The sequence below is a fragment of the Plecotus auritus genome (assembly GCF_963455305.1).
Source record: "Plecotus auritus genome assembly, chromosome: 1".
Lineage (NCBI taxonomy): Eukaryota > Metazoa > Chordata > Mammalia > Chiroptera > Vespertilionidae > Plecotus > Plecotus auritus.
The window spans coordinates 150079236-150104202 of record NC_137770.1 but is presented as its reverse complement, the minus strand read 5'-3'; the positions used below and the strand labels follow the sequence as shown (position 1 = coordinate 150104202).

At 43.9% G+C, this 24967-nt stretch overlaps 1 protein-coding gene across 5 annotated transcripts in view; it reads right to left on the bottom strand.

The window, feature by feature from the left end:
* Positions 1-24967, bottom strand: part of FAM171A1 (family with sequence similarity 171 member A1) — a 133326-nt gene that overhangs the window by 20175 nt on the left and 88184 nt on the right. For 2 of the 5 annotated variants that reach the window (XM_080650353.1, XM_080650357.1), the window contains exons 3-5: positions 23375-23467; positions 17277-17435; positions 10919-11095 (exon numbers count right to left, since the gene is read on the bottom strand). In XM_080650353.1, coding sequence (XP_080506479.1) covers positions 10919-11095; positions 17277-17435; positions 23375-23467 — 429 coding nt within the window. Of the gene's footprint in view, positions 1-10918; positions 11147-17276; positions 17436-23374; positions 23468-24967 lie in introns of all 5 variants that reach the window. The other 3 variants (XM_080650355.1, XM_080650356.1, XM_080650354.1) reach the window with 2 other exon arrangements.

Below are 24967 nucleotides of genomic sequence, written 5' to 3'. Positions count from 1 at the left end.
TATAAATTCTCATGTGGTGGTGGTGATGGGGTGCAGCTACAAACACGAAAGGCTTGACAATTCTTAGGAATGGACTGACATTACAAGATTATTTTCTGAGTTGCTAAGCAACATCGAAAAACAAATGTCCATGTTCTGAGATCATTCTGCATTCATCCTTCCCACGGGCAGCTCGTGTGTTCCCCACCTCCCTCCACTCTTCTTGGACAACAGGGGTGGAACGCCGCAACTGTGATGCTAATGGTCCATTGTTGTGGCAAAAAGATACAATCTGTGTCTCAAAAATAAATCACAATTTGTGGCCACCTGACAGCCAAGATCTCAGGCAAGCTGATGTTTTCACTGGATTGTCATCATTTACACCCCAATTAAGTCCTATGCCTTCTGTGTTCTTTTCTGTTATATCACTTCAATCAGTTTTCTCTGCATGTCAATTACCTTTTCCCCTCCTACATATCTATTAGGAGCCTGATTCGCTTTTATGGGCAATTTTCATATCTGGGAAAAAGTAGAGACTTTTCATGCGAGTGATTTCTTTGTTTCTAAGACATAGCCTTCACTGCAAGAAGACCTACTTCAGACCATCCTTCTTACGGCTGCATTGACATTACATTATACTTAGGCAAGTCTGCTTCCTTCTTTGTTAATACCCTTACCTGTCAAGTCTCTTCTTTTTGAAAAAATTAAAGATGATGCATCTGGTTCTAAAATTAATATCACACATGTAAATACATACTTAATATTACAGAAATGAACTCCCTTCTTTTGTTCTAACTTTTGCCCACCCAATATAACACAGTTCATCCTTGTCACTCAATCACTGCATCTCAGTATTGTAGTGTGTCTGTCCCCTTCCATCTGGACACATGGCTCATGATATATAGAGAAAAAGATAAGCCAGCAATAATTTTCTTAAAGTTAAAAACATAATTTAGTGCTTTAAGAACTTCTACCCCTTCCTCCCCACAAAAAAACAATAAAGTGGAACAAAATCTTAGATATATAGTTTAACTCAAGCTCCACCTCCAAGGGCAGGCTGGCCAATACTTACCTAAAAGGACTAGTTCAATGAGCCCAGCATCAGCAGTAATATCCACCATCTGAAGCAGAGACAAATCCACGACAGGCCAATTATGAGTGGGTATCCCTAGTGCCTGATACATATGCGCCATATGTGATAAGACGCTGGTTCAGTAACCACCATTTCTATAGCAACCCACACACACTCTGCAGGCTGTGTTTCAGGAAGGCAGTTAAAACTGGTTTCTACAGTGCAACTTCACTTAGAACACGCTTTGATTTCTGTCATCTCATTAGAATTAGAGTATTCAAATACATTAGCGTTAAATGGCAGAAACTTGTCACATAAATAATTGTAATTCTTGATTTCTCTGCCACTCAATGTCTGCTGGTCACTTTAAATTCGAACCACTGACCTGATTTGCTTGTACATAAGGGACCATTCCCCAGGGCAACAAGTCAGATCACAGTGTGACAACTCGGACAGCCATCTGCTGTCCCAGTTGCAGGCGAGAGAGTAAATGCTTAGGAAAGCAAGCTGAAACATCACCTCTTACTGCCCAGAACGCCTCAGCTATGATGCGTTCACCATGACCAACAGAACTTCATTTGGGCCAATCTGGTCCTCTGCATAGTATTGGTTAGAAGGTGTGTATGTCCCAGCCCCTCAGACACATCTTGAAACCATGGACACAGGCACTGGCATTGTACCACTTTCCAAAGGAGAGACTACCAGTAGAAGATGATAAATTAAAGACATCGGCTAATGCCTCAAAGGAAAAGACTTAGACCAGGGGTGGGCAAACTTTTTGACTCGAGGGCCACAATGGGTTCTTAAACTGGACTGGAGGGCCGGAACAAAAGCATGGATGGAGTGTTTGCGTGAACTAATATAAATTCAAAGTAAAGGAGCGGAGGGGAGAGCAAGAGAACCGGATAGAACAGCCGGATCCAGCCCGCGGGCTGTAGTTTGCCCACAGCTGACTTAGAACCTTGCACTATAAATCAAGTGCCATTTTAACACGATTGTTTCAGTACTGCATGTAAATGCAGCCAAAGTTTCAATTCTAGTGTAAGCAAGTTGCGCTTAAAAAAATCATTTTTCCTAGCGGTACACATAACAATTAGCTAATTCATATTGTTGTACTATACTAGACAGAACCCAGCTTTATGTTCTAAGATAGTGTTAATCTAATAGGTCACCCTCCAATAAACATGGGGGTTGAAATATGGAGATGCTAAATTTTATAATGGGAAATTCTCTGCTTTTTGCAAAAGAAAAAATTAAAAGACAACTGTAGCCATTAAAAAAAAAAAAAAAAGACAACCACATCAACGGTAATGTCAAATATTGACTCTATGCTAAAGGGTGTCTGGAACGGAGCACCCCTAAGCCTCTCTTCTAAGAGTAAATGTTCAGTCCGGCTGGTGTTTCTCAGTGGTTACAGCGTCGCCCTAAGCACCAAACAAAACAAAGGGTCTCAGGTTTGATTCCCAGTCAAGGGCATGTACCTGGGTTCCAGGTTTGATCCCTGGCCCTGGAAGGGCTTGTGAGGGAGGCAGCCAATCAATGTGCGTTTTTCACATTGATGTTTTTTTTTTTTTTTTTTCTCTCTCTCTCTCCCCCTCCTTTCCACTCTTTCTAAAAAGCAATGGAAAAAATATCAAGTGAGGATTTAAAAAAAAAAAAAGAGTAAATGTTCATTTATCTAGCAATCATGAATTGAAGTATTTGAGTTAGTGTTTAAATATGAATTTATTTTTCAAACAGAAGTCCCAGGGAACTAAAAACGAATTTCATCTTTATAGAGTTTGAAATCTTGCCCTATAAAGAAGGTGTTATCACTCTGAGCATCATTAATCACTCCCAGCAAAATGCTGGAGGGTTACCTGGATAATAAAGTAGGAACTATGACTGAATCAGGGACCCAGTTTAGCCCTACAGAGTGCAGAGTATATTTGCATTTGTATACTAGAATGGTAAGAGTTTCCCTGTTGAATGTATTTTAGATCAGGGATCACAAAATTTTCTGTAATAGGCCAGATAGTAAGTATTTTCAGTTTGTGGGGACATATAGTCTGTCACAACCGCTCAACTCCATGGATGTAGTGAGAAAGCACTCATATAGCCCATACACAAACGAATGGGCATGGTTGTGTTCCAAGGTCTTAGTCTGCTCAGGCTGCTATTAAAAAGTACTATCGACTGGCTTATAAACAACAGAAATTCATTTCTCACAGTTCTGGAGGCTGGAAGTCTAAGGTCAAGGTGCTATCAGATTTCTTGTCTGGCGAGGACCTACTCCTTGGTTCATGGATGAAAGATAGAAACCTTCTCCCTGCGTCCTCATGGCGAAAGGAGCCAGGAATCATCTCTCTGGGGTCCCTTTTATGAGGGCACTAATCCCATTCATGGCAGCCGTAACCTCACGACTTAATCACCCCCAAAGGTCCCACATTGGGAGTTAGGTTTCAACATATGAATTTTTTTTTTTGGGGGGGGGATACAAAATTCAGTTCATAGCACCCAATAAAACTTTATTTAGGTAAGCTTACATTTGAATTTTATATAATTTTCATGTGTCATGAGATACTATTTTTCTTTGGATTCTTTCTTCCACCATTTAAAAATGTAAAAACCACTCTTAGCTCTTGGGCCACAGTTTGCTGATACTTATTTTTTTAAAAAAATATATTTTTATTGAGTTCAGAGAGGAAGGGAGAGGGGAGAGATATAAACATCAATGACGAAAGAGAATCATTGACTGGCTGCCTTCTGCATGCCCCCTACTGGGGATAGAGGTGGCAACCCCGGGCATGTGCCCTTGGCCGGAATCGAACCTGGGACCCTTCAGTCTACCGGCTGATGCTCTATCCACTGAGCCAAACCAGCTAGGCGCTGATACTTATTTAGCTGAAAACATTTTAATGGATTCACAAATTGCTATATCTGGCTGTTAAGCACTTTGGAATTGTAATGACTTACACTTACCTCAAAAGTAGATAATTTAAAGTGTTAAATTGGTTTGAAGTGATTAGCATACTTGAATGAATCATAAGTAGCAGCTAATCATTAGTGTTATATGCAGAAGATGTATTCCTATTTTTTTCCTAATCTGATAATATCACCTTGGAACTTTTTATTTAACTGAAATAATTTAATTATTATACTTAAATAATATCATTGATTAAATGTAATAATAGTTAAAAAAAAAGCCTTATGAAATATGTAGGCTTCTATTGAATTTAGTAAGTTAATGAACATATGGTTTCTTTGAAATGTCCATCCAATCTTAAAGTTTTCAGAAAACACATTTTAAAGCATTTGATTATTTTTGAATGACTATCCAAACATTGGCTTTTTCTTTCCATACCATCTGTTATAGCCAGAAATTTGGCAGTTATAATTTTTGAAGTAGATGCTAAGTCAAAAAGACCATTTAAATGGAAACAGATCAACTACACAATGAAGATTCCCAATGAAAAAAGGCTCAATGCCATGGGGATTACTTCCAGAGAGGAAATGCTAACTCAGGTCACTTCAGAGGCTTCGCTGATTTTTACTTGGTGTTAGTTTTCTATTGTTGCTGTAATAAATTACCACAAATTAATTCTCTTATAAATCCGAGGTCAGAAGTCCAGCTCCTTCCAGAGGCTGTGAGCGAGAACCTGGTTCCTTGCCTTTTTCAGCGTGTCGTGGCTGCCTATTCCCTGAAATTGTGGCCACTTTCTCCATTTTCAAAGTGCACCACTCCAGTTTCTGCGTCACTGCCATTTTATCGTCACATCACAATGCCATCTCCCCTGATTCTGACCCTCCACCCCCCCGCGTCCATCAGAAGGACCACTGTGATCACAGTGGGCCCACCTGCATAATCCAGGAGAATGTCCTCACCCCAAGCCTTAATCACTTAATCACACTGCACAGTCCCTTCTCAATGTAATGTTCACAGGGTCCCAAGGACGACGATGCAGAGATATCGGAGAGGCCATTATTCAGCCTGCCACACATATAACATTTTTTAAAAATAAACTTGTGTTATTTGTGAGCTGTATACAAAACTAATGTGAGCAAGGATGGTGCTTCTATAGACCTGTGCCATATTTTTATGACATGTATGTGTATAAATCTCTAGAGAAAACTTCATTGTATAGTTGACCCTGGAACAATGCAGGGGTAAGGGACCCTGATCCCCTGTGCAATAAAAAAATGCTTGTATAACTTTTAAAAATATGCTTTGATTTTTTTAAAGAGAGAGGAAGGGGTGGGAGAAAGAGATAGAGATATCATCGATGTGAGAGAGACATCCATAGGCTGCCTCCCATATGCATCCCAACTGGGAACTGAACCCGCAACCTGGTCATGTGCTCCGACCGGGAATCAAACCAGCACCCTTTTGGTGCACGGGACAATGCTCAACCAACTGAGCCACACCAACCAGGGCACTTGTATAACTTTCATCTCTCCTGCAAGTTAGTTGTCCTTTGGGTCTGCAGGGGGATTGGTTCCAGGATGCCCCCATGGTTACAAAAGTCCTCAGAACTCAAGTCCCTTATATAAAATGGTGCAGAACAATGCCTACAGGAGCCCTCTGCATTCGTAGATTCCCAACCATAGACTGAAAATACTGTTTTCGACCTGTGGCTGGTTGAATATGTGGTGGGCCAATGGTATATTTACGGGGGAAAAATCAGGGTATAAGTGGACCCATGCAGTTCAAACCCATGTTGTTGAAAGGCCAACTGTATTAGGCACATAACCTTTTATACTCCCAGTCCTACTCATCCATATTCAAACATAGTCCTTCAAAAAAGGATTATGGTGGTAGGAAGAAACAGAATAACACTCTCTAAATAAGAGCTCAAAGTATCATCCTTTTGTTAAACATATACGCACATAAACAAGTAAAGATAAATTTTATCAATATAGTTATTTAAGTACACACACACACACACACACACACACACACACACACACGTTACATAAATGTTACAGTGTCATATCTTAAACTATCCTGACTTTAAAAACATCTAAATGATCCTCATCTGATTCAATCATTCAGCATTTTAGTTGGGTACCTAGTATGTGCTAGGAATAGTTTTTGATTATAAGGGTTCAAAGATAAGACTCAGTGAGGGCAAAGATATTACCTAAGAAACTGCAAGGCTTATATGCTTCCAGTATCACCACAATATGTACAATGTGCCTAAATTACTATTCAAGGGATGGAGAAAGGGATTTGAGAGGAGAGATCCTGCTCACACAAAGTGACAAGCTATGAGGGAGACCTTAGCATCCCCGGGAAGGGTACTGGTGTGGCAGCAACAGGGGGTGTGTAGAAGACAGTGGCTGGAAATAAGGTGGAGACTCAGGCAGGGCCGGCTCTGAAGAGCTAGGTGCCGTGCGAGGGAGTGAGGACTGCCTCACAAAGAGTTGCTCTAAGACATTCTCATGTGGGAAAGTGGTCTGTGGTTTTGAAAGACAGCTCAAGCAGCAACGCAGAAGACCTATAGAGTTAAGGAGAAGCAGAAGGCAGTCAGATAACTGCTGGAATTGGCCAGAAAAGAGGGGAGCATCTGAACTGGGACAGAGGAGAGGAGGGGAGTGGAGGGGAGAGGAGGGGAGGGGAGGGTAACTGGGAGAAACACTGATCCGACCTCAATGTGACTCTGTGGGGAAGTGAAGCAAAAGAACACTCTGGGGATGGCCCAAGGTTTCTGTTACGCTTAACCAAGAGAGATGAACAGAATGAGAGGCTGGAGTGCGGGGAGTTGACGAGTCTCGGTTTTAGACATGTAGAATTTGCGTTTCCTCTAGGACAGTGGTCGGCAAACTCGCGAGCCGCGGTTTGCCACTCTGTTGACTAATGCGTTTGCTGACCACTGCTCTAGGACATCCAGAAAGAGATGTCTAACAGACAGTGAGACACCCAGAGCAGAGAATCAGACGTGGGTGCACGGGTAGCTGTGGGAGTGTGAGAAGCGGTCCGATGCCCCAGCAACTGCAGAGAAAGTAAGTTAGGAGCTGGGTGCAGGGCAGAGCCCAGGGACTGGCAGATGAGGAGGATCCAGGGGGATTTGAGACAGAAAGCCAAGGGAGGAGGGCCCTCTGCGGGGACGGAAAACCATCCAATGCTGCGGAGACATCCGCGAGGGGGAGGAGGTCACCTGATGTCCCAATCACGAAGCTGCTGGTGAACTCAGTGACATTGTTTTAGGAGAACGGGACAGTGGAAGCAGGACTGAAGTGTGTAGAGAAATGGAGGCAGCACATGGGGAGCAATCCTGGAGAAACCTGGGCCCAGGGTAATCCGGGAAAGCAGTGTGGATGGCACGGTATAGGAAAGGCTCGAGGAGACCTTTGTTTACTTAATAAACTCTTACAGCATACATGTTATGTACACCAGGCACTATACTAAGCTTCTTACAAATATTAACTTGTTTACTCCTTGGCATGGTTGATTTTATGTGTCAACTTGGCTAGGCCAGTTCCCAGATATCTGTTCAAATATGTCTGCATGTTGCTGTGAAGGTATTTAAAATGAGAATAACTTTTAAATCAGTAGACTTGGGGCCCAGCCAGAGTGGCTCAGTTGGTTGAGCACCGTCCATGCACCAAAGGGTTGCTGGTTCAATTCCCAGTCAGGGTACATACCTGGGTTGCAGGTTTGAACCTAGTGGAGGACCAAATGAAAGGCAGCTGATTGATGTCTTCTCACCCCCTCTTCCTCCCGCCTTCCCTCTAAGCATGTCCTTGGGTGAAGATTGAAAACAAAACAAAACACTGAAAATGCTTGGATTGTTTTCTAATGAACTTAAAAAAACACCCACACCTTAAAACATAACAAATAAATCAGTACACTGGGTAAACCATGTAACTCTTCATAATGCTGGTGGGCCTCATCTAATCAGTTGAAGGCCTTAAAAAAAAAAGACTTGACCTTCCACAGGGAGGAGGAAATTTTGCCAGCAGACTACCTTTGGGCTCAAACTGCAACACCATTTGTTCTCTGAATCCTCAGCCTGCTGGCCCACCCTGCAGATTTTGGACTTGGCAGCTTCTACAACTGCATTAGCCAATTCCTTATAATTTCTTTCTCTCTCCCTCTCTCTCTCTCTCTTCACACACACACACACACACACACACACACACACACACGCACGCACACACACACTACTGTTTCTGTGGGGAATTCTGACTAATGCATTCTTTGTAACAGCATTAGGTACTATCATAATCCCCATTTTACAGTTGAGGAAACTATGGCAGAGACAGGTTAAGTAACTTGGCCAGGGCAATACAGCAAGCAGGTAGCAGAGCTGGATTCCAACACAGTGTGCCCCCAGGGTCCCTGCTCTTAACCACCTGCTGTGCTGCTGTCCAGAGCACTGACCCAGTGGTGCTGGGGCCCACTGGGAAGGCCAGTGGAGAGAGGCAGATCGTACAAGGAGTGAGAATCTACAAATGCAGTCTTGTACAAATGAAAAAACAGGCACAAGGGATCTGCCCAAAGTAGGACCCATAGTGGTTCAAGTAGTAGAACCCAGGTTTTCAGGTTACAACAGGCAGCTTTCCCCTTTCTCCTCCCTACTTTCACTCCATTCTTCTATCCAGTTCCTTTCCTCCGGCCAGGATTCCCCTGCTCTTCAGAGACTCTCTCAGTCACATTCCCCTCACGCTGCTTTCTCCTGGAGGCCCAGGAATCTCTATGTTCTGACCGTGACCACATGCCTCAAATAACCACTAAGCTGTAGATAACACACGCCAGCCAGTGACAAAGTGCTCTTCTCACTGAGTGCAGCCCAATAAACCATCTAACAATGTCAAGTTCAGTATATCTAGTAAAACGGTGCATCTCACATGAATAATTATGGAGTCTGTTAGCAATTATTTGGAAAGTAAAACAAAACAAAACCCCTCCCCCCAAAACCCAGGAAGCCCAATGGGCATTTGGTTCCAAATATACATTTCTATGAAGTAACTACTCAAGGAATTAGGTGTCTTTGAAAATAAATTCGATATAAAAAAATCTCCCAATTATCTGAATTGGGTTATTTGAAAACTAGTCTTTTCAAGCTTGACTTGGGAACCACAGGGGTATAGGAACCAACGTGCCATCAGAACCTCAAGCACAAGCACCTACTCCCACCTCATTATTATGAGTGTCAGTTATAAAACTTCCTGAAGAAAAATTTGGAAATACGTATTAAAGCTTTAGAATTTGTACATTTTAACCTAGCAGTTCTGCTTCTTCTAAAACTTTATCCTAAGGAAATAATCATGACTGTGCATAAAGATTTTTCTATAAAGATACATATATCACAGCATTGGTGAGAATAGTAATGTATTTCTGGATTGTATGGGATTGAGCAACCAAATTATGACATTTCCATTTGATGGAAAACTATGCATTCACTAATATTTACCCTGCATCATAATAGCTAATGCTATGGAAAGATGTTTCTGACATACAAATAATTTTTAAAAGCACATATAGAACAGCACATGACACAAAACCTCATTTCTGTTAAATATATATCATGTGGAAGGCAGCCTCTTAAGAGGGCCCCAATAAGGCTTCCACTCAGTATTCACCCGCCTGTGCAGTCCACCCCACACTGCACCAGTGTTGGGCTCTGTGACCAAAAGCATAGAGAAATAAGTGATGGCATACCACTTTGACATCTACACTAATAAAAGAGAAATATGCAAATTGACTGTACCTCCATGACGCCCACCAGCCAATCAGGAGTGAGTATGCAAATTAACCCAACAAAGATGGCGGTTAATTTGCAAATGCAGGTGTGGAGCGGCCGGGTGGGGCAGGACACCTGCTATGAGGGGGAGGGCAGGGGCAGAGGGAGCTACAGGAGCGGCACTCCAGCCAGAGCAGAGAAGACTGAAGGCTCCGGCCAGAGAGAAGATGGAAGGCGGCGGCCGGAGCGAAGGCCTGGGTCCCGGGTGCCGGAGGAAAACCGGTGCCGGCAGCCAGGGGAAGGAAGGCCTATTGCATGAATCTAGTTAGATTATAAAAGACTGTGACTTCCATTTTGCCCACATGTGCTTTTTTATCTTTATTATTTTTTTCTCTTGGATCACTTGGTCTGGCAGAAGCAAGCTGCTGTGCTGGGAGAAGCCCTAGGGAGTCGCCCCTGAGAAAGAACTGAAGCTCCTGCCCAACAGCCTGTGAGTGGGATTGGAAGGTGCTGGCTGGCTGGCCCAACTGAGCCTTGCGATGAGCGGAGCCTGCCTGACAGCCTGCTTGCAACCTTGCCGGACCCTGAGCCAGAACCACCAGGTAGGTGGTACCTGTGTTCCTGAACCTCCAAAACTGTGAGGTGACAGGTGTTTGCTGTAGTCTACAGCTGCTGGTTTTGGGGCAATTTGTTACATGGCAATAGTTAACTAATACCTATGTGCATAGTGAAATGACCGAAAGAATAGAATCCAAAATACTAGTAGTGGTTCTCTCTAGGTGGTGGAATAGTAGTTTTTATTTTCTCTTTGTTGGCAACGTTTTCCCTTTTTCAGAAAACAGGAAAAGAAAGTCACATATGACCAAGAAAGATCATATGACCTTCTAAAGAATCAAAGCATAAAGATTAAGAAAGACAATTTTAGCTCTAATAACTTTTAAAGATTCTTAAAGATTCTTTTCACGTAAATTAGCATAAATGTGCAAAAAAGGAAAGAAAAAGGAAAAAAATACTCCAAAGAACACGCCTGAACATCACGGTGGAGTAGGTGCTACCCATCAGAAACCACGCAACACACCGTGAGCAGCAGCACGCAACACCTGCACGGAGAGGAGACTCGCACAAGCCTCCTAAAGGGAAAACCAAACAGTCATGATGAAGTCATCTGTTAGCAGGTCATCAGCACAGATGTCTTGCTTACCCAGCTTCTGGTCAAACCGCCATGCTGCGACATAGGCATTGTGCCTCAGACTGCTCTGTGTGGCCAGGGGCACGGTGACATAAATGGGGCCATCCACCAGCACCGGCGTTCCATCACTGCTGAGCAAGTGCACGCTGACAGCTGTGACTGGGCTCAGGTCGTACCTGGTGCCGTTTCCTGGAAGCAAGAGGCATTCTCCATCACATGCACACAGAGACCTTCGTGGGGCTGTGGAAACGGTTTCCAAAAAAATAGTAATCGCTACCAATTACCAAGTACCATGCCTCCTATCTGCCAGGGACTGCACTAAGCACTTTGCACACATAATCCTCACCTCGACTTTCTAAGGTAGGAAAAATCCCCATTTTACACATAGAGAAACTGAGACTCAGAGAGGGTCCTACTGGGAGCTGGCCTAAGGGCATAGAACAGTGGGTGGTAAGGCTGGGCTCTAAACTCGGGATGCCCAATCTAATTACTGCGCTTTGCTTTAAAAAAAGACCTCCAAAGGGAAGGACTTTTTGTCTGTAATGTGACAGGGAGGTGTGTGTGGAAATCCCCGAAACCGACTCAGTCACAAAGACAGCCCTGTGCACACGTTAATTACTTGGCAGATCACCAAAAGGAAATCAGTATTTTCAATTAGAGACCACTTAAAAAAAAAAAAAAGGTAAATTTCTTCAAGGAGTTCTTCAAAATATTAATTCACTTCCACTAAAAGTACACTATTGAAAACTTGGGCTTGAAATATTTATGAGTTATTTTAGTTGCCATTGCTATTTTGATCTGTTTAAAAGGCATTTAAAATACCAGTTATTCTGTATTAGAGGCCTTTTATCCAAGCCAATGCTTTAATGACTATCTACTTTACAAATAAATTAGGCAATGCTTGTAGAGTGGCATTATATTTATACACGTAAGCAATCTGTTTTAGAAAACCTTTTCTCAAGTGAAATATGATATCACATAAAACATATTCTGTCATAACTTTAAATCTTTCATTAAACACAATGACAAAAACCCAATGGTAAAACAATTTTAAGTTACATCAGAACACAATCTATAGGATTTCTTATTAAGCTATTTATATATTTACATACCCATCAATTATCTGAGCAAATTCAAACTTCCAATTAGGACTAAATTTAAATATTTAAAGCTTACTAAACTTGACAAGCTCAGGGGAGGCCTGCAAGGCAGGCTTTACAAACTCAGAGACCCAAAGTAACCACATAGAGTGGTCTGAAAGTAAAACTACTTAACTCAAGCATGTCAAACTCACGGCCACAGGCCGAATGCGGCCCACAACGAGTGTTTTTGTGGCCCAGTCAATATAACGGTATGTAAGAAACATTTTAATAAAAACTTCGTAACTTAATTTTTACAATATTCTGTTATACATAATTATTAATAAAGAACTACAACATTCACTAATGACTGATTACTATAATCATGTTGCATTCATTTCCCTTACACGCCTTTACATGCAGGTGCACCATTTCTCTCCACTAATACTAGTAGTGAATATGTTAGCAGCCGATTGCCATGTCATTAGTCTTGGACTGACTTTTTTGGTGTGCGCAACAGGAAATATTTTGCTTTCGGAGAACAAGAAAAATAGGTTCATTTCCATTATGCTTATTAATTTGTGCAGTTATTCATTGTCTGATAAGTTAATGTTCAAGAAAAAATATTAATTCTTATTAAAATGGTCTATTATTTTATGTTAACGATTACTCATTTAATTTCAGCCCTTTGTATTCAGCATGTCTCTATCGAAATAAACCTGTTTCTGTGAAAATTGAAGCTTTTGTTTTTTTTTTTGTGGCCCACATAAACTTAAACCTTGTTTATTTGGCCCATGTTAGCCTTTGAGCTTGACATGCTTGACTTAACTAAAAGTGAGTCATGGTAGGTAGTCATTCCTAGACAAAAGTCGATCTTTACCGTAACTGAGCCTGTCCATTGTCTTTTGCATTTAAAATAACATACCTTTGGAATGTCTGAGTAAGCTTCCTTTTTCCAGACCCCTCAGGGCAAAATCTCCCACCAGAGGGCAATGAAACTCCTCATTGTTATCTTGTTCCCCTGCACACCATCTCTATGTGCTACTAATGTAAACTGTTAACTATTCTATATGCCCCAATATAAAAGGAGTATTTGTCGCTTCATTTTACTCTTTATACCATCTCAGAGACTTCCCCGCTTTGCTTTCTCCCACCTCCCTAGTCTGCCACCAATGAATTTCATGTAACCTCCCCTACGCCTCCTCCTTTGACTGTAATGTATAAAATGAACCACAAAGCTGCCATTCTCTGGAGCATTTTCTCAATCTGTTGAGATTTTGTTTCCTGGCAAATGTCATCTGTTTGGCTCAAGTAAACTCATAAAAATTTGGATGTTTCTTAGTGAATTTTAGAGTTTCAACAAACCACAGCTAAACCCTTTATGGAGCAATTTCTATACAGCTACTGACAGCAGTACCCTTTATAATGTATACCCGAATCTGTTTTTCAATGTAGGGAAAGCATGGAAATGGGGACTTGATCGAAGGTCCATCTTGGAGTCATATATTCAGGTTTTGAAATCTTTTAGTCTGGCCATTTCATTTTAGGATAAGAAAACCAAAACCCAGAATTTGCCAGATTTCTGGTCAAAACAGCTTGTGGACAGAGGCCTAAATGTGGTGGGCATTGCCCACAGGTAACACAGAAGCAAAGCCAGGTGTACAATGTGCACCTCTCCACTAGGTTCTGTTAGATTCTCTGATGAGATAAAACTGAAAGAGAAATTCAGTAACTTACTATCCGCTGTATTAAACAACTCAGAGATAACGTTTTCAGTTAGGTAGTGCTGCCCCCTTCATCAAACCTGGGGCAGGAAGTCTGAAGAGGGAAGCGGTAGGTAGTGTCAGACGGCACTCCAGACAGCATCATCCTTCCTTTCCTCCCCGCTCCACTCAGCCTCGGTTCCCAGATATGGCAACCGTGCCCTTTGGATTTTCCCTTCCCAGTATCTTGCACATTTCAGGCATAGGAAGCAGGATTCCGGTAGCAACTGGTTATGTGGCCTCAGGCAAGTGACTTCACTCCTCGGGTTTGTTTTACTTATCTGCAAAACTAAGGCGGTTGGGCCCAGCTGGTGTGGCTCACTGAGCATCGACCCAGGAACCAAGAGGTCACTGGTTCGATTCTGGTCAGGGCGCATCCCTGGGTTGCGGGCTAAGAGGTACCTGGTTCAATTCCAGGTCAGGGCACATGCCCGGGTTGTGGGTTTGATCCCCCGTGGGGGTGTGCAGGAGGCAGCTGATCGATGATGTTCCTCTCTCACTGATGTTTCTCTCTCCCTTCTTCTCCCTCTAAAAAATCAATAAAAACATATCTGAAAAAGAAAAAACAACTAGGAGGTTGGGCTAGCTCAGTGGTCGGCAAACTCATTTGTCAACAGAGCGGCAAACCGCGGCTCGCAAGCTGCGGTTTGCCGACCACTGGGCTAGATGATTTCCTGTGAGTCTATGGAAAGAAACAGATTCGGCTATAAACATTCAGAAGTAAGTACAGCACTACAGAAAAGGGCACATTAATTTAATGCAATACACATAAAGTTCATGTGATTCGATGTTCTTTTAAAAGTCCTGCTTGCCCTAGCAGTGTTGCTCAATGGTTAGAGTGTCCAATTCCTAGACAAGGGTACATACCGGGGTTGCTGGTTCAATCCCCAGCACCTGGTTGGGGTGTGTTGGGAAGCAACCAATTGGTGTGTGTGTGTGTCTCTCTCTCTCTCTCACATCAATATTTCTGTTTCTCTCTTCGCCTCCCTCCATCCCTCCCTTTCATGCTCTATAAAAAAAAAAAAAAAACCAACCCAAAAACCAAAATACAATCAATGGGAAAAATATCCTCAGGTGAGGATTAACAACAGAAAGTTCTCTGTTTGAAGACACTGCAGGCAATTCCATCTGCTTGCTGAGGCCTCCTTTCTCAGGGCCTCACTAAATGCCTTTCAAAGGGTCCTCCTTTGGTCCTCCCTCTGCCCTCCCACTTGCTTTATTCTGGAAAGATTCATACTTTGAAAGGCTAAATTGTTCCTCCTCCAGTCCTTGTTATGAAACTTTAACTCTATATGAAATACTGAGTTCTGTGTATGAGAGGTTCTTCCCTTTCTGTTCTGTTTTGATGGAACCTGGCTCCTGTCATGTCCCAAGAGAGAGGTGTCAGGTCGAGCGGCAGGGCCAGGGCTGCACCACTACCCACTCTCAGAGCCTGATTCGCCCCTTGGAATAGGAGGGGCTTTGCTCATATAGCACCTAAGCTTCTGTTTGGCTTTGCACCCATTACCAGCTTTTCTGACTACAGAACAATTTCACCCATTAGTCGTTTTACTGATTCCCCTCTGTCTTCTGGGAGTTACTAGCACAAGTAGTTTCTAGAAAGCCCCTTGGGGACGTGACAGAATAGTGCTGTGCCGGCATGGTCTGTGGTTCTATGTGATGTCAGGACACTAAGGGAGCAGATGGGAGGGGATGAGCAATCGAGGACATGGCCGAAGTCTCCACGTTGCTGCGTTTCTCTATTTACAATTCCAGAAGCTTCTTCTAAACTGGACACAACTCCCCTTTGGATGCTCCAAGGAAACCAGCCTTCAGAGCACGTTCTCATCACATCTGTGGCGTCCGTTCACCTTCACTGAACTCTAGTTAGGACCTGTCATCTCACACAGGTACATGTGGTCCAGGCTCTCACGCTAAGCTGAATCTCTTAGACATGGTTTATAAAACAGGAGGCAAACAACTCTGGGGCAGAGGAGCCACTGTGTGCACCCCCTGGAAATGATGCCCAGCTGATGAGCTGTTGGGGCACCTCACCAAGTCCATGCTCCCACACCCTCACAGGTGCTAGTGAACACACTCAAAGAATTTTCCCTGAGTCAACTTAGCTATTTCAGTGGAAAAGAAGCTGAATGTAACCTTTCAAAGACCTCTCTTTCCTCTAAAACAACAGTGATTTTTAAATAAAACAACCTACTCAAATAGTCTATGTCTTTGTGTTCTTCCCCCTTCATCTTGGTTTTCATAATTTATTCAAGAGAGGTCATTTCTCCAAGTTGGGGTTTATGATTGCGCACCATTTTGTCAGGGAGACTGGGTGGAGATTTCACGATGGTCTCAGATTGCACTTTATCATGTTCTCCACGAAATATGAGTTTTCTCCTAGGGCTGTACACTTAAAGTGAAAGTTAACGCTTACCCCAATAATGTTTATGTAAAATGGCTACCATGCATTTTTCCGGTTACTGACTATTAATTGCATTATCATCACATAAAAATTAAAGGAAAAAGAAAGATTTCTGAAAACAAGTGCTGCAGAGGGAAGGAAAACAAATGACCAATCACCAAGTCACCGTGATCTGTAACCAGTAATTTATTAATATTCTACAAAATGGATTAGATGTTGCAGGTTTAGAAGCTTTTTCAGAACCATCAGTTATATAATCATTATGAGGTGATACTCAATGAAAGTGTCCCTGGGAGATGCAGTAACTTATTAACCAAGCAGGATTTAACCCAGAACAGCCTCTGTTTTTCTGAGTTTATGTTGTGACTAAAGTGTCCAGGAAAAGAAGAGGGGAGACAAGAAAACGATTCAGGACTTCAGAACCCCTCCACCCCCACCCCAGTCACCAGAAGGACGAGGGACCACGGCAGCACCAAGCACCTGACGAATTATGCTGCTTGCCGTGAGCAGGGGTGGAAGGCACACGTTTCCGGTCTTTACTGATAAGGATTTATTACAAATGTTCTGGAAAGTGGCTTTTACTTTCTCTGATCTATTGGGGGTGGGGGGCACTGGTTTGCTCATCTCAGAGCAGCCCCGGTAACCACCTCCCCCCCCCACAACCCCCCACCCCCCGCTGTGACACGGGGTTTGGCAGATGGGGCTGTGCATCTCTGCAAGGCCAGCGAGGCAGACAGGCTGCCCCACCACACACGGTCTGAGGGCAAGTGGGACAAGGCCGAGGACAGAGGGGCAGAAAACTTCTAGCTCTGATTTTATACTTAAAAATTTTTTTTCAATTTAAAAAACTTCTCTGAATTAAATATATTCATTCCACCAAAGGAGAGCTCAGAGAAGGTGCTGAAGGCAGCTGCGACCAGGAGAAAGGCTCAAGGAGACAGTCGCTGAAACTGTGCAGTGGTGCAGACGAAATTCCTTAGGGAACAGCTCTGAACACACTTGGACTTGGAGAAAGCACCCTCCCCTCTGCAACTTCAGTTCTCACACTTAGTACCAACACTTCAAGCCACATGCAAAGATTCAAACACGGAAGCCAGGATGCACGAAGAAGAGACTCAAATTACCTGTTCTGTTTCCATCTAATCCTCGCAAGTATGGAAAACTGTCGGCCTCGGAGGGGGAGCCAGCGGCCGTCAGGAAAGCGGTCAGGTCGCTGTAGCTGGTGTTCTCCGGCAGCCGCAGCGCTCTCCTCTGGAAATGAACGCGAGGCTGCGGCCGGGCACCTGCGGGAATTCACCTCTGAGTTACATCCCGAGGGAGCAATTTCTGCTTTTAGACCATGCAAAACGAGGAAGTGCTTCGGTAAGGTTCCAGCAGGCTTCCCCTGCCCTCAGCTCTCCCCACATCTCCTCCACCCCATTCACTTCACGCAGGACACTGAGATGTGACAACGCGCTATTATGGGGAGAGAAATAATAGCCCATTGTCGCATTTGTTTTGACACAGGATGTTTTCCAACAAAAAGCTTTCCAAGTGCTATCTGTGAGCAGTCTTTGCACTGCGCAGCATTTGCCTATGGATGGGGTAACATCTTGGGAAACAAAGTCCGTGTAAGTGAAACAAGTAGATGACAATCTTTACACGAACAAGGCAAGCGATACCCTTTGATTTTGCTGCAAACGCATCCTTCTCTGACTGGTAAAATCTGGTTGAACGCCACAGACCCAATGAAAGCAGAGGCAGGAATTGAATGTGCAGCCTGCCTGGACAAGAACTGCAAACAAGAGCCCAAGAGTAAGGAGCCAGTTTCCTTCTGGGGAGCTGCGACCTGGCACGCAGCCTGGCTGGTGGGGTGCATCCTATTTGTGACTGATTATGTTGCGGATTTTATGACGAGGCTCTTGGAGTAAGGTGATGCTCCCCTTACCAACGCCAACTCTTCTGTGCAGAATGACGGTTGAGGTGACAGGCCCTTCAGACAGTTGCCTTGTGACATCATCCGCTGATTGACTTGGCTCTAGATGTGTTGACTATAAACCTGAATCTGTTTTTACCTAATGCTGAGGCGGCAGTCACAAGATGTAAAGGTGTGAAGTCATTTTGCACAAACCCAGCAAAAACTTCAAGACAAAAGTGAAAGAAATGGGAGTTGTAGCACTTACCAACATTTCTCCTCATTAAAATAAAGTGGTTCCTTAAAGACAATATTCTGTCCTGACATTCTGGTCATCATATATCCTACCCCAGCTTGAGGTGGACCATGTGGTTGGCTGGGGGCGCCCTCTCCCCACCATGGTGGTCTGGCCCAATAGCCCTGCCCAGAGTTAATGGTCTAATGCTTACTCCAGGGTTCCTTTTGCCTCCAGATCACAAACTTTTAAGGGGTTACACCTATCTAGAAGTGTTCTAGAATAAGGGAGTTTTAGAGCTCGAAGGATCAACTAGCCTACGTCTCTCTTCCTACAGGCGAGGCCATGGAAGCCAATGGATTGACTGCCCACATAGACGTGTGGGGTAGGCGAAGGTAGTCACAATGCTCCCCAAATTCCTAAAAACCACTGATTAGATTTCTTAAATGGCTGGTTCTCCACTCCATAGAACAGACCAGCCTTAGGGCCCAAGAGGGCCAGGTGCCCAAAGTCATGAGAGCCCCATCTAAGTCCGGTCACACTGGAACTGAGGGGCACATGCACCAGTCCTGTTGCAGACCATCGGTGCCCTTTCTCATCCCGAAAACAAGCCTTCGGTCACGTAGGAGCATCCACGTGCCTTGAATTGTTGATTTGTATATCTTTCCACTTTAATTTCTTCTTAGTCTGGTCTTCTTTTTCTCTGATTTCACAGAACAGTGCTGTCTTCCTGCTGCCATCGCCTCAGTCTGCATAGTTCCAATGCCACATCAACCTGCTTCCCCGGCTGGGAGCTGCTAGCTTTTCCTGCTCCCCTCCCTCCACTCCCCACATGTGCTGCTTGCCTCCTCGGACCTCCTCCCTGCTGCCCTCACAGATGAAAAGTCGAAGTCAACCCTTTCTTTTTCACCTCCTCACCCCCAACCATATAACAGTCATTGCTTCCAATACTTTTTTCAATGATAGTGAACTTTTTGAGACTTAATTTCCCTTTCTCTATTGTTCTTCAGTCTAAAAATGGTGCTGAAGCCTGGGTTTCATGCAGTAGGGAGACAAAGGACTCACTAAGATAAAGAGTGATGTGTCTAACGTGTGACAGGCTGGTCACCCCAGAGCAGGGCAGGATATGTGCACCCTTCCAGGTCTAGGACTAGCCCCTGTGAGATGGGTGGGATGAGATCTTCATGAGGTCCCCTGGATGTAAGGAACAGAAACCTACTTACACTAGACCAGGGACAAGGGAATCACACTGAACCCAAGAATAACACCCCAGCCAGGCCTGACAGGGATGGTCTAGGACCTGGAACCACAACCAAGGCTGCTCCCAGCTCTCAGGGGCCCCTGGGATCTCGTCCCAATTCTGTGCCTGCCTGCCTGCCTGCCTGCCTGTCTCCCTCATACCTTCTCTTATTCTCTAACATGTTATGAATTTTAGTGGGAGATATATTTCTCCCTTCCCCATCCCTGTTCCCTCTCTCCCTCTGCTGCCTCCCTTCCCTTCCTGTTCAGGAGAAGTTGGTCCTTGGCCCAACATTTGGGTCTATCTGCTGTGGCTGGGGTGGGGGCCACAGAGGGGCCATGCTGGGGCTGGTGTACTACAAGGGGATGTGGCCCGGCTGATTTGACACACGCTATGACCAGCAAGACCTGGATACCTGTCTGCTGAGGGACCAAACATGCACCCCACGAAGCACAGGCAAGACCTGTTCCTGGTGAATGACCAAGGAAACATCTGAAGAGTGTAAGGCTCCAGGCTATTCTAAGCCACGGTGTAAGTAAACTTTACAGTGGGTATGGGTGGGGTTGAGGGAGCGTTATGTCCTTAAGCCTATCTTCATGTATTAGGGCTGCTAAGTTCCCCACCGTTCGGGAAGGGAGGTAATTGGGTGGGGATGGGAGATGGACAGTGGACAGTCTGTCTGTCTTCTCTGGATGCCTCTCTCCCACCTTCCGCACAGCAACTGTTTCAAACTTCGGGCTCCAACCACCATTCCCAAAATGCTCAGACTCTCCTCTATGGAAAATACTGGGGCCATCGCATCCTCTCTCTGCACTTTAAAATCTTTCTTCCGTCTTCTCTCTCTCCCTGCTCTCTTCCAAGGTCAACCCAAGTATCGTAACTTTTGCTTGTTTTATTGCATGACGTGGCTCAACCAACTATTTTTTGCCTTCGTCAAAAATCTGCTCTACAGGCTTTTCCTCCCCAACCAACGCATATACACATTTCTTCCTCATCTAGAAAAATAACAAAACATGACTTTAACTGTTATTCCCATAAGCAAATGGCTTCTCTCCTTCCACCCAACCCCAGTGATGTGGTTTCTACCCCCAGCACTCGCTGCCCTTGGTAATGTCAACTGGTGACTACATAATGTGCAAACCCTGGGACCGCTTCTCAGCCTTCATCCCTGCTGACCTCTTCACAATGGTCGACACTGTTCACCACCCCCGCCTTCTTGGCATTCATGGTCCTGAACTCTGGCCTCTCCAGAGTCAGCCCGCTTTTCCTTCTGCAAATACTCTCTTCCTCCTCCTACCTCCGATGAAACAGTTCCTGCCACAGTCACCTCTGCTGTTTCTGGGCTCTGTGGTGCCGACTCCCCTCCGCTGCCACAACCTCAGCTATTACCCTCCTCTCCAGCCCGGGCCTCTCTGCCAACTTCCATGTCTGCATTTCCTCTGCCTTCTAGACACTGCAACCTGGATGCCCATTAAGCACTCGAAAATCACCCTCATCCTCTCTCCCATGTAACAACACCCCATTTTCCCCAACCTCAGGTTTGATTCCAGGTTGTCACCATCATTTTCCTTTTCTGTTATTCTGCACATTTGCTCAAATGCCAGGCCTGGCCAATCTCCCCTTAGCAACATTTCTAGCATCATCTTTTCTTCCCTTTCTGCCTCCACCCTACAAAACCCTATGTTACTCCTTGCCTTAACTATTGCATAAGTCTCTTCACTGGCCCCTTGCTTCAGACTTATTCCTTTTCATCTACTCACACACTGACTTTTCTAAAATGGCACTCTGATTAAATCCTTTCCCTGCCCAGAAACCTTCAATGGATCTACACCATTTACCAAATTAACAATGGCAGCGACAATTTAGAGACCAACTAGACCCAAACTACTACTCGACCTGTCCCGTGAGAGCTACAGTTCAGTGCTTTAAGAATTTAAAAAGTTATTGCATACATATTATTTTATTTAATATTTACAACAATCTTGGGAAGAAGGAACTCTCCTCTCTTTATGGGTGAGAAAACTGAGGCTCAAAGAAGTTAAGTGACTTGCTCAAAGTCATTCTGTTTATAGGAGGCAGAACTGAATTCTTTTCATTCTCACCTCCATATCCCTCCCTAGTACACCAAGCCTACATCAGAAGAGATGCTCTGGCCAAGTGGGACCGCACAGCTCTCTGCTTCTACACACGTGCCCATGCTCTTCTCCGTGTCTGCAGCTTCTCCCATCCTCCATCTGCATGTCCTATACCTCACCCAAGACCCATCTCAAATGCCACCTCTTCGGTGTAGCCTTTCTTGACCCCACCCCATGCTCTAAACTCTACTTGTATCTCTCATACAGCACTGAGCTTTCTGTGCTCTGTGTTATGTTTATTTGTATATTTGCAAATCTCCCTGAACAGACTGGTGGTTGCCAGAAGCAGGGGGTGATGTGTGGGTAAAATGGATGAAGGGGGTTAAAAGGTACAAACTTCCAGTTATAAAATAAGTCCTGGGGATATAACACACAGCATGGTGACGATAGTTAATAAAACTGTGTTGTACATATGAAAGTTGCTAATGAGACATACTGTAGTGATCATTTCACAGCATAGACTTGTATCAAATCATTATACTGTACACCTAAAACTAATACAAGGTTGAAGGTCAATTACATTGTAATGAAACTGGGAAAAAAGGAAAACCGTTAGTTTTTTAGCTGTGAAATAATAGTAGCAAAGCTAATCAAAGGAAAATTGGAGGTACCAAGGCCAGTGGGCTGTGGCCACGGTGTGGTTCTAATGTGCTGGAAGCTGAGGACTAAGGCCTCTGTCTGCTCACTGAGGGGGAGAAAAAGATGATCACTCCTGGCTTTCACTGTTTTCTCTCCCAAACTCGAGTTACATATGCTGCTGGACATACGTATCTTCTCTTCAAACCCATCTTCTAAGAGCAGAGGCTACACATTCACCTCTGTGTGTTCTCATAGCGACTTAATGATAAAGAATGAATGAGTTAGGCTCGTTTGCAGATGGCACATGAATGTGGTTAGATGAAGAATTATTAGTATAAAATGGTATTAAAATACAGACATAAATAAAAAACTAATTTGGTAAAGCATTAAAATCCAGGAAATAGCATTCTCAAGGCCCACAGTTTAGGTGGAACCTCATCTCAGAAATACGTTTGACACAAGTGTTATGCCCAACCCCAACTCCAACCCAAGGGGAAGTACAAGTCTTTGCAAGAGAAGTTCCAGGGGTGAGGTCATGCTTGCACACATCGCTGCCCGTGGCATGGACTAAACTAGAGAGGGAAGAGCCACACTCCAGTGTTCATGAACTGTTTTCCTATTTTTGTTGGGTTGTCTTTATTGTGGTAAAAATCTAGAACACTGAATTTACCATCCTAACCATTTTTAAGTGTACAGTTCAGTAGTGTTAAGCATATTTATATTTTTCTGCAACAGATCTCTACAACCTTTTCATCTTACAAAACTGAAACTCTGTACATCTGAATGCTTACAATCCTTTTAAGAGTGACCCTGCCTACTGGTCAGGGAGGGTCCTGGCTCTGACCTCACGAGGTGAATACTCTGTCCTGTGGGGATGAGAGAGGTGTGGTCTGGACAGAGTGGTGGAGCCCCTTCTTTTCTCTCAACATCTAGCAGCTGAGCCTACTAGAAACAAGATCACAGCCAATGGACAGTTTAACCAAAATTCAAATGTGTTGTGCACTGACAGAGACAATGGCTGTTGTGTCTCAGCTTTGGATAAATTCACTGCTATCACCACCTGATAAGCTGTCCCTCATAAGATTTGAGTAGTCAGCCCAAAAGTTACTGTCAGTTCTCTTTTTAAATATTCAACATACCTTGGAATCCTGAGACTATTTGGACAACATCTTCATAAACCATTAGAGTAGCGGATCGTTCTGGAAGCAGGCCGAGGCTCAGCGAAGAAAACACTGCAGAAACAAAAATGGATGTAAGGGAATTCATTTACATCAAAATGCCCACTCTAATTTTTGTATTCTCTGATTTCAAATCAATCAACAATATTGATTTTTCTCACTGTGACATAAAGATTTGTTTAGTCTCTGCCCCTGGTTCCTAACATAGAGCTCCTAAATCCCTTGTCATTTCCTGAATGCTGGGGGCGGTGGGAGCGCCTTTTGTTCTAATGAGGTGACTTGGGGCGGGCTCCTGGATTGGTCACCAGAAAGATCAAGCTATGGTTAGAAACTTGGAATTTTCAGCCCCTTTCTTTACAATATCCTTTATAATAAACTGGCAAAGGTAAATTAAATGTTTCCCTGAGTTCTGTGAGCCATTATAGCAGATTATTGGACCTGAGGGGGTGGTAACTGAAACCCCTGGTTTTAGCCGGTCAGTCAGAAGTGCAGGAGACAACCTGGGACTTCTGTCTGAAGTGGGGGTGGTCTCATGGGACTGAGCTCTTAACCTGTGAGGTGTGTGCTAACTCTGGGTAGTTAATGTCAGACTGAATGGAATTGCAGGACATCCCATCAGTGTCCAGAGAGTTGAAGAATTGATTGGTTTGAGAAAAAACACCATTCATTTGGTGTCAGAAGTGTGAGAGAAAGGAAGCAGTTTTTCCTTTAAGTATGATTGGCAAGACTTCCGCCATGTCACAGGAGTACTACCATCACTTGTACAACAACAGTTTACCCTACAATAGTCAACTATTTCTTGTTCATTAAAATGTTTTAGTAAATCATCTGAACTTCATATAGAAATATATAAAAAGTTATAATGCATGCACTATACAAATATAAAATATGTAACATCAGATATTAACATTAGGAAAGCCTTCAAAAATATATGCTTAGGTTAATGTGTGCCTGGTGGTAAAAGGGTATCATGCCCTATTCTGGGAACTAAGAAGATGAACTTAACGCTAGTTTAAAATTAAGTACCTACTGGTACTTCCAATAAAAGATTCACAAAGCCTACAAGTTTTTGAGTAAAACATGAATTTACGAGAATACAAATAAATATATCTACACTAATAAAAGAGAAACATACAAATTGACCGTACCTCCGCTATGCCCACAAGCCACACCCACAAGCCAATCAGGAGTGGCTATGCAAATTAACCCAACAAAGGTGTAAGCTAATTTGCATATCCAGGCGCAGAGCGAAGACTGAAGACAGCGTAGAAGGAAGCCAAGCGCTGCAGAAGGGAGCGAAGCTGCGGAGAAGCAAGCGGGGCGGCGGAGAAGGGAGGGAAGCAGGCAGCGTGGCAGAGAAGGGAGGGAAGCAGGTGGTGTGGTGGAGACGGCCACAGGAAGCCCTATTCTTGCAGGAATAGGCCCGAGGAAGCCCTATTCTTGCAGGAATCTTCCTGCAACAGGCCTCTAGTCTATATATATAAAAGCCTAAGCGACTGTTATGACTGAACGACCAGAATGACTGGAACGATCCGTTGACCAGTCACTATGACA